Source organism: Solanum tuberosum, unplaced genomic scaffold (assembly GCF_000226075.1).
Source record: "Solanum tuberosum cultivar DM 1-3 516 R44 unplaced genomic scaffold, SolTub_3.0 scf00128, whole genome shotgun sequence".
NCBI classification, from domain to species: Eukaryota; Viridiplantae; Streptophyta; class Magnoliopsida; order Solanales; family Solanaceae; genus Solanum; species Solanum tuberosum.
In genome coordinates, this window is record NW_006239053.1 from 212,889 (window position 1) to 223,075 (window position 10,187).

At 32.0% G+C, this 10,187-nt stretch overlaps 1 protein-coding gene across 1 annotated transcript in view; it reads left to right on the forward strand.

Moving 5' to 3' along the window:
• The window catches only part of LOC102584087 (uncharacterized protein DDB_G0290685-like), a 12,421-nt gene extending 9,794 nt beyond the window's left edge, over window positions 1–2,627 (forward strand). Inside the window, exons 10-15 of the mRNA XM_006350845.2 lie at window positions 1,376–1,448; window positions 1,570–1,661; window positions 1,808–1,845; window positions 1,923–2,031; window positions 2,127–2,179; window positions 2,264–2,627. Coding sequence (XP_006350907.2) covers window positions 1,376–1,448; window positions 1,570–1,661; window positions 1,808–1,845; window positions 1,923–2,031; window positions 2,127–2,179; window positions 2,264–2,627 — 729 coding nt within the window. The remainder of the gene's footprint in view (window positions 1–1,375; window positions 1,449–1,569; window positions 1,662–1,807; window positions 1,846–1,922; window positions 2,032–2,126; window positions 2,180–2,263) is intronic.
• Window positions 2,628–10,187: the final 7,560 nt, after the last annotated feature.

Below are 10,187 nucleotides of genomic sequence, written 5' to 3' on the forward strand. Positions count from 1 at the left end.
AAGTCTTCATAATTATGTAAAACACGATTGGAAATAAAATAAAAAATAAATAAAGGGAGTATGTAATGTAAGAAAGAGAAAAAAGTATTGAAAAAATTAAAACAAGTTCTTTATTATCTGTGAAGTGACCAAAATTATTATAACATTTTGATTATCCAAATGTCACCTTCATGTCTATAATAGAATTAGCTAGGCAATCCAACTATACTTAACAATTTAAATTAAATATAATTTACGAATGCTCATTTTTACGTTTTAGACATTACAATTTCTATATTTTATCAAATTATTTTCATACATCTTATACAATCTATTTCAATTATCATATAATTATCGGTTGATTTAGTCTTTTTTAAAATTACACAAAATGATCGGTTTTGTTTTTTATTTTATGTTCTAAACTCTACTTTTTAAATTTGTATACGTCATAATTTCCGACATAAAAATACAATTATCTTCACTTTGTTATGGATGGAGTGAATGGACCATGTTCTTCTTTTTTTCTCACGTACTTTTATTAATGAGCTTTGTTTATCTTGAAGTTGGTTATATGACATTAATCAATTTATATTTAACGAAAACTGAAAAAGTACCTTTTCTTCCTTTATGTAATAGTATATTTTATTTGTTAGAAATTAGTTCAATGTGAATAATAAAATGAATTCAAATTTAAATTTTTATCTATTTAATTGAATTTGAACTAAAAACTCTTTTATATTCAAATAATATGAAATGGTTAATTTATATTTTTGATATAATATTTTACGACCGCGCGTAGCGCGGCTGAGTTACCTAGTGAAAAATATAAAGGAAATTGGTATAGAGGTGGAATGATAGGATTGAAGAGGAAGTAAATGCATTTAATTTATTAATTTAATGAGAGAAAATTTTTATCATTATTTACGTACTCTTATGCAATGTTTTTAGAAGGCTGGAGTGTGAGACAAGGCGTTTACTTCCTCCATCTTGTTTTATGTGGTATCATTTGACTTGATATGGAGTTTAAAAAAAGATTTAAAATTTGTGGTCTAAAACAATTTTTAGTGGGGGTTTTACTTGACTTATTTTTAGTAGTTTTTGACTTTTAAACTATTTTTTTGGTTTTTGAAGTGTTTGAATAACACAAAAAAATACTTTTTAAAAGCTGAAAAAATATTTAAAAAGTCAAAAGTCAAATTGACATTTAGTGCTTGGAGGCTTTATTTTAGACATAACACATAAATATGCCCTTTAATTTGGCCTCGTTTTACATTTATGTCCTCTAACTTTTGATATGCACAAACAGTCACTTGTATTTTTAAGAAGAAGAAAGAGAATATTCTATTTTTGAGACTCCTAATCTTTGTAACAGTTGTTGACATTTGTTGAAATACAGTTGCTCTTTTTGTTATGCAAAACTGAAATTCAACTGTATTTCCTAGAAAGAAAAAGAAGCAAGAAACGCAACGGTATTTTATTCTATACACTTCTATATAATTCCCTCTCCTCAGGATTGAAAAATCAACAAGTGTCTTTTCTGAATCAACATTCTCTTCGCATTTCCATTCTCTCAACTTTTCCATTTTCCAGATTTGATATTCAGAATGCGTTCTTCTGATTACTTCCATTGCAGATGCGGAACTCGAGTTGCATTCGTCAAAGATTACGTTGAAATTGATGAGGTATGGATTCTATTTTCATCTACTTTTCCATCTATTCTATTTTCATCTTTCTTGAATTATTCTTTAATTGCTACTGATTTCAATATGTAATATTTCATGAATATAAGCACAGAACAACTTATTTTCATCTTTTGTACACTTTGCAGGAGCTAACCTTCGTGCTACAAGGGATCTTTACTGATATGTAAGTCTCATCATGATTTCACGCTAGCTATTTTTAAAATAATCTGCAGTCTGAGGTATGTGTATATATGTATGCAGGTTTAATGTTGAAGTACCAGAGAATGAGTCATATCATCAACTACTAGATGGCAAAACCGTAGTCGATACTTTCTGTGTCAACTGTATGGACCGGCTCGGGTGGAAATTTGTAAGATATTAATATGATCGATTCTCATGAACATGAGGATTTGCATTTCCTTTTTTTTGTTGTTGTTGCTTATACATAATTTTTCCTTTCGCCAGATTGCAGTCCCCCAAGGCAGTCCTTATGAAGAAGGACAATTCTTGATGATGTTGTAAGTTTAATTGGAAAAATGAGATTATGCATATGCGATATGCTGTGTAAGGTGTTACTAATACAAATGATTATTTTGTGGCAGGGATAAGCTTAATTACACTAATGGTCAACTCTCAGATCCTTATGATCTAGCTGGAGGTGCTAATGAGGAAAATGTTGATCAAGCTGGAGGCCCTAATGAGGAAAATAATGATAATCAAGATGGAGGCGCTAATGAGGAAAATAATGATAATCAAGCTGGAGGCGCTAATCAGGAAAATGCTGATAATCAAGATGGAGGCGCTAATGAGGAAAATAATGATAATCAAGATGGAGGCGCTAATCAGGAAAATGCTGATAATCAAGATGGAGGCGCTAATAATGAGGAAAATGTTGATAATCAAGATGGAGGGGGTGATCAACCCTTAGTTTCTAATGGGAATAATGATCGAAATCTAAACATTTGAACCAATTACAGATGAAAATGCAGACATCAATAGCTTACTCATACTGTACACTTGCACTGAGTGCAGTCACTAGAGTTCATATTAATTCATAAATGTGTGATATTCAGCTTTCTTTTTTGGTTTTGGGATTACAGTACTTCGTAAACCAAATTGAGAGTGAACATTTTACATATTAGAGCTCGGGTACTTCCGTTCTGTATATATATGCTGCTTAGTTTGTTTTTAATTTCTTGATACAAGTCATCTGTCCAGCATTTGAGTATAATCGACTGGTTAAAATTCACACAACTCTAATCATTATTTTTCTTTAATTCACAGAACTTACTAGATTTAACTTCCAAAACTTTTGGCCTCCCAATCCAAAATATTAATACTTATAGCTTCTAAAATTATTCACTTTTTAGTAAATCTAATCCTAAAGCTGCTGATTTTCTTTCTTGGGCGATATCGGTATTGTTTCATTTGTAATATAAATAAATTTTGTATGTATCATTTTATGTCGAACACTTACTAATTAGGTACTTATATTTATTAATTAAATAGGAGTAGTATGATTTGTTTTTCCTCCTTCATTTTAGATGACTAATCTCTCATAATTTTTTTTATTTTTAGATAGTTAAAAGGGGGATGAAGGCTCAACCATTCATTAGTTTGCGCTTACATAATTTTCTCTCTATCTAAATTTTTTCGTAACTCATTACAAACTTATTATAATATTATCTATTCATTTTATACTATTTGAATAAATTAGTAAGGAATACACACGCAACACACTTGTCCAGACACTAGTTAATTAATAGTATGTAAGAACTCTATCGTTCACACAACAATATCATTATTAAGATATAAATGTGTATTTTCTGGTGAGTAAATAAAAGGAAAATGAAACATAATGGTATTTTTATTCTCTATACAATTTTTAATGGTTTGCAAAATAAAATATCTGGTATGAGAAATTAAAAAGAAAATAGTTTTGGAGGGTAAATAGATTGAGAATTAACGGTAAATTCAAGAATCAAGAAGCGACTTTTCTATAAATCAACATTCTCTCTTGTGCATTTCCATAAAATTCATTCTTCTGCATTTTTCGTGTCTGAGTTGCTGCTTCTTCATTCAACAATGAGTAGATACTATTCACTTGAACACAACCCTGATGCGATCCCTCCTAATGATACCATCCACTGTAATACTCATGGGTGCAGAAGGCAAGTTACATCCTTCAACAATTATATTCCGATGGTAAGGATTCAAATATAATTTCTTCGTTTAGGGAAATTTTTTTCATGAAATTGCTACTGATTTCAATATTTTGTATCATGAATTCTGATTAATTCCAGCAACTCATTGTCTTGTCTTGTACATTTTGCAGTCTCGACCAAGAGGACTAGGGCTCTTTAATTGGGTGTAAGTATGAGCAACTTGAGATATGTATACACTTTCTTCTGCTGTCTAAGCCTCATTTATACATGCAGGATTAATGTTAATATAGCCAACGTGAGCAATCATCTTGGAACTACCATAGACAAAACTTACTGTAGCAAATGTGAAAAGATGATCGGCTGGAGAATTGTAAGATACTAATATTAAAGATCATCAACAAAAAGATTTTGTTGCTTTTGAAAAAAAAAAAAACATACTGAATTTTGTATTCTCCAGATTGCAGTCACCCAACCGTCCGAGTATATTAAAGAAGGGAGATTCTGCATGAGATTGTAAGTTTCTAATTACAAAATTGCAAACTGAGACTGTACACATAAGCGGTATGACTTATAAGGGTTAATATAAATGAGTATTTTGTTGCAGGGACAAGCTTAGTTTTTCAAATAATGAACAGTTGATTCGTCCAATCCAGGAACAAAATGTCCGCGCTAATGAGGAAAATGCAGATCAAGAGGGAGACACAACTGAGGGATATGGAGACTCTACTGAAGAAGAAATGAGCGCTAATATTGAACAAAATGTTGATCAAGATGGAGGCTTAGATGACGATATTTCTAGTTACTTGATGCATCTCCTCATGATCAAGGTGGAGGTGGTAATGAACAGAATCATGATCAAGATGGAGGTCTTAATGAGCAAACTCTTGATCAAGTTGTAGGAGCTAATCAGCAAAATGTTGATCAACATGGAGGCGATAAGGAACAGAATCATGATAAAGATAGAGGCGCTAACGAGCAAACTGTTGATAAAGATGGAGGCGCTAATGAGCAAAATGTTGATCAACAAGAAGGCTGTAATGAACAGAATCATAATCAATATGGAGGCTCGCCAATGAAACGACTGAAGATAGAATAGATAACATTGATGAAACTACAGACATTGAAAGCCTAATAATGCTGATATTCTGCTTATACAAAATGCTATAATTCATAATTGTGTGATATTCTGTTTTCCATTTCTGTTTTGAGATTGCACTACACATGGTATTACTTCAGGTTGCAATGTAGATATGCACAATTGTTGTTCTTATATATATAGTGGACCTCATAGTTGAGGATTCATGTTAATGTTAAGTTGCAGCTTCTGTTTGCAAAGTATTAATTCATAACTGTGTGATATTCTTTTTTTTTTGGTTTTTGGATTACACTACATATTGTTATTACTTCCCATACAACAGTAATATGGGTTGGAGCTTCTGTTTGTTTGCAAAGCTCCGACACATTAGGGAGAGAATTATAGAGTCTTAATTTAACTATACTTAGAGTCCTATTACAATACCTATTACTACTATAATAATAATAATGTAATTACAAATAATCTAATCCTAGTCGTAATGTAATCCTAGTGGACTTCAGCTAGTACAATAAATAGCAGCCTAATCGATATAAGTAGTCTAATTCTAGTGTGACTCAAACTCTTCAGTAAACTCGTCAATCAACTTCATTAGTCATGTTCTAATCATAAGCTTCCGTCATCTTCAACACATATATGCAAAAGAAAAAGAAAATTTGATGTGGAAAAGCTAGATAACCTTTTCTATTTATAGCCAACTATATGGATTAAATAGTTTGATGTTGAAAAGCTAGATAACCCTTTCTATTTATAGCCAACAATATGGATTAAATAGGTGTGAATTCACCTGTTCAGAACATGCATGGTGTCGTTTGGGAGAGGAGATGTTTGTTCGGAAGGAACATGTAACTGCCCAGTCCACTAGGGATATTGTCCTGGCCTAGGCTCGCACGTCTTTAAAACGCGTCACTAGTTGGTAAGGTCTGCTTACTTATATACTCCACATCTCTCTTGTGTTTTGCTGATGTGCGACTTCTAATCTTAAGTTGGGGTATCACAGAACACGTCCTTTCCGTATATTTTCTGCAAATTTAAAATAAATTTCCCGAGTTAATTAATTAATGATCCATGAATTAATGAATTAATAAATAATTTTGTGAATTAATATTAAGAAAAAAATTAATTCATGAGAATGATGAATAAATTGTCTAAAAAATTATCAACCAATCATTTGAGCTGGTGAGGAAGCACTCTCTTTGTAACCCTTTTAAGAGCTAATGAAGTATTTCTTAATATAAGGACAATATTTTTCCAGATGGAGAAAATAGTTTTGGAGGGTAAAAAAAAAAAAAATTCGTAAAAGGGAAAAATAAAAATAAAAAGAAAATAAAATTCATCCCTAGTAAAAGGTTAGAAATTTTTCAGAGCGATTTAAAAACAGAGCTGGTGAAGTCATTTGAAAACAGAGCACTTCTCAACTAGTAGTATTCAAGAATTAATTTCAGTTTTGGGCATTTCTCCTCTGCTTTAATTTTCACCCATTTTTCGTTTTCTTGGATTCTCATTGATCACCAACTCCATCTTTGGTGAGTAGTTTGTCTTTTCTTTCGATTGATCTTTCCAGCTTTTATATTTCTCTTACACTTTCTTCTTTTTATTCTTTAATAGGTGAATCATGTCTATTAGGATTTGGTTCTTGATTCAACAATTTATGACAAGAAACGATTTGCCTGAATACAATCATATCCCTTCTGTTCATTACCTCTACTGTCGTCATTGCAGAACTCAAGTTGCAACCATCCATGCTGACACTCCGACTCTACCGATTCTTTCTAGGTTAAGGGTTGCTGTACGAGAGGACGAGCGATATCATCAAGTAATAGATGGCGTGACCGTAGCCGGGACTTTCTGTGTCCAATGTAGAAACCTGCTCGGGTGGAAAATTGTAAGATACTAGTAATATTAAAGATCATTTGAGTTTCATGATAACAAGAAGGATTTGTTGCTCTTTTTTATTCCCTCTTAAATTACTGAACTTATGATTTCTCCAGATTGCAGTCTCCCAACCGTCTAGTATTTATAGCGTAGGAGAATTCATTATGACATTGTAAGTTTCTAATTACGAATTTGCAGATTGAGACCGTCTGTACATGTATATCTATGGTATGACTTGTAAGGTGTTAATTCAAATGAGTATATTGTGGCAGGAACGCATTTATTAGCTGGAACAATGTAACGTCCTTTGATTTACTCTTTGGAGGCAATAATGATCAAGATGGAGGTGCAGATGAAGAACAGGATCATGATCAAAATGGAGGCGCTAATGAGCAAAATGCTGAACAAGATGGAGATACTAATGAACAAGATTTAGGCGCTAATGTGCAAAATGCTGATCAAGATGGAGAGGCTAATGAGCAAGATTTAGGCTCTAATGAGAAAAATGCTGATCAAGATGGAATGGGCAATATTTGATCTAAATGCAAACATTTGAATCAACTATTGATGAAAATGCAGACATCCAATGCCTACTCATGCTGCAGAACCAGCATATTAAGATAGAGTTCATATTATACGAATATTAATTCATAACTGTGTGTTCATTTTACATGTTTGAGCTCGAGTACTTCCCTTCTCTATATGCTGCTAATTACTTTATCTTTTGACTATAATCTACCAGTTGAAAGTCACTGCAACTACTGTGCAATTGTCTTTGTTTCTTCACTAGTATGGTAGATATACAAATGTTTGATTTTGAAGAATAGGAATAAAACCCTTAGGTTGAGTAGGATTTTATTTGTTTCAATAGAGGATACAATATATATAGAACAAATCACACCTAATTTTGACCTTATGTATCTCGAGATACATGTATCTCGACGTATCTGAATGCACTAAATCCCTGATAAAATTTATTATAATTAACTCTTAAACTAGTGGGATTTCTGTAAGTTACCCTATTTCTTAGGGTGTTTGGAGTATTCCAATAAGATTGTGGTCCAAAGAATATTAGAGCGTGTCTTATTTCTAAAAGTTTCCAAATAATAGAATTTTGGCTCAAATATTAGTTTTTTTTAATTATTTGAGAATTTTAATTTTTGTCAAAAATATTTATCAAATAATGACAAGTTATATAGGCACATGTTACACCTTATAAGACATAAATTCAATTGGGTAATTTTCGCATATACCCACTCAAAAATAACTTAATTACGTTCTACAGTTATAGTTTGTTAATTACGATTCGTAGCTATATGTTATAGGGATGAGAGTGGCGAGCGAGATTGGGAGAGGGAGGGGAGAGGTGAATTGCATATGTATATATGTCAAAATAATTATATATATGTAAGTGGTATACATATGTATTTGTATATCTAGCGAGTGAGATTGGGAGATGGAGGAGAGAGGCGAGCGAGAGAAGGCAATATTTGTATAATTCGCATCTCGTTTGTATGATTCGCGGGTACGTTTGTATAATTCACGTGTTTTTGTATAATTGAGTAATACAAAGTCTGAAATTATATAAATATGGTAAAACTCGAAATAACGAATTGATACAAACATAAACATATGAACTTTAAACAGTTATACAAATTATATTATACAAATTACATTATATAAATTATATTATACAAATCAGAAAACTACACGTTTATACAAACTTTAAAAAGTTATAAAAAAAAGATTGAATGTATATGATGATAAAACTAAAAAAACAAAGGAAATCATTGTCATATACAAATACAAACTATTGTATACAAAATACAAATCAAACAAAGTATTGTTAGTTGTGAATTATATAAATGTGAATTATACAAACGTGACTAATTATACAAACTCGAAGTCAGCTCACGTAATTAATAGTTAATGCTGGTCACGAGTGATAATTATAGCAAACTATAGCTATGATGACTAATTATATAGTATAAATTTGTTTAACGTCCTAATTTTCCCAATTCAATTTTATGATGACTAATTATATAATAAACATATACATATATATTAATTAATCATAATTAAATAATATGTCAGGCAATCTATCATTCCGCATTAATATTCTGATAAGTTTTTAGTTTTAACCATTGAAATTCACATAAGAAAATTTGTTCAATTACAGAGCGATTTCAAAACACAGCTCTTCTCAATTAGTAGTATTCAAGAATCAAGAACTGATTTTTCTGTTATAATTCCCACCCATTTCAAAACAGAGCTCTTCTCAACTAGTAGATTCTCACTGATCAACCGACTCTTTTCAGAGCGATTATAAAACAGAGCTGGTGAAGGCATTTCAAAACAGAGCTCTTCTCAATTAGTAGTATTCAAGAATCAAGAACTGATTTTTCTGTTATAATTTTCACCCATTTTTTGTTTTATTGGATTCTCATTGATCTACCAACTCTTTTCTCCCTGGTGAGAAGTTAGTCTCTTCTTTCCATTGAATTTTCCAGCTCTTCTATAACATGTCTGCTTACTTCTACTGCGGTGGCTGCGGAGCTCGAATTGCACTCGTCCAGGATTACCATCACCCTGTATGATTTGATACTCCAAATTTTCAATTAATTTCTTCTGAATTGTTCTATTTGTATCATGAATTAAGCACTACTCTGTTATATTTCTTGACTAAGCTCAGAACCAACTTATTTTCTTGTGTTGTAAACATTGCAGGGAGACGACATAGAGAATTCAAGGTTCTTTACTAAAGTGTAAGTCTCGTGCAATTTCAACATCTTGAGATTTTATTTATTGCCTAATGAGCCAGCCATATATGCAGGTTTAATGTTGAAGTAGCAGAGGACGAGCAATATAATCCAGTATTAAATGGCATGAACCTAGCCACGACTTACTGTGGCAAATGTAGAACCCCGCTCGGGTGGAGAGTTGTAAGATCCTAGTAATAACAAGATGATTTTGTTGCTCTTTTTTTCCCCTCTTAAAAATTACTGAATTTATGATTTCTTCAGATTGCAGTCTCCGAACCGTCTAGGAGTCATAAAGTAGGAGGATTCTATATGAGATTGTAAGTTTCTAATTATGAATTTGCAGATTGAGACGTCTGCACATGTATATATGTGGTATGACCTATAAGGTGTTAATTCAAATGAGTATTTTATGGCAGGAAATGGCTGCATGAAATGAATCATGATAAATATAGAGACAGAACTGAGGGATATGGAGACTCTACTGAACAAGAAGTGGGTGCTAATGAGCCAAATTTTTATCAAGATGGAGACACAACTGAGGGATATGGAGACTCTACTGAACCAGAAGTGGGTGCTAATGAGCCAAATTTTGATCAAGATGGAGGCGTTAATGAGCGAAATGCTGATCAAC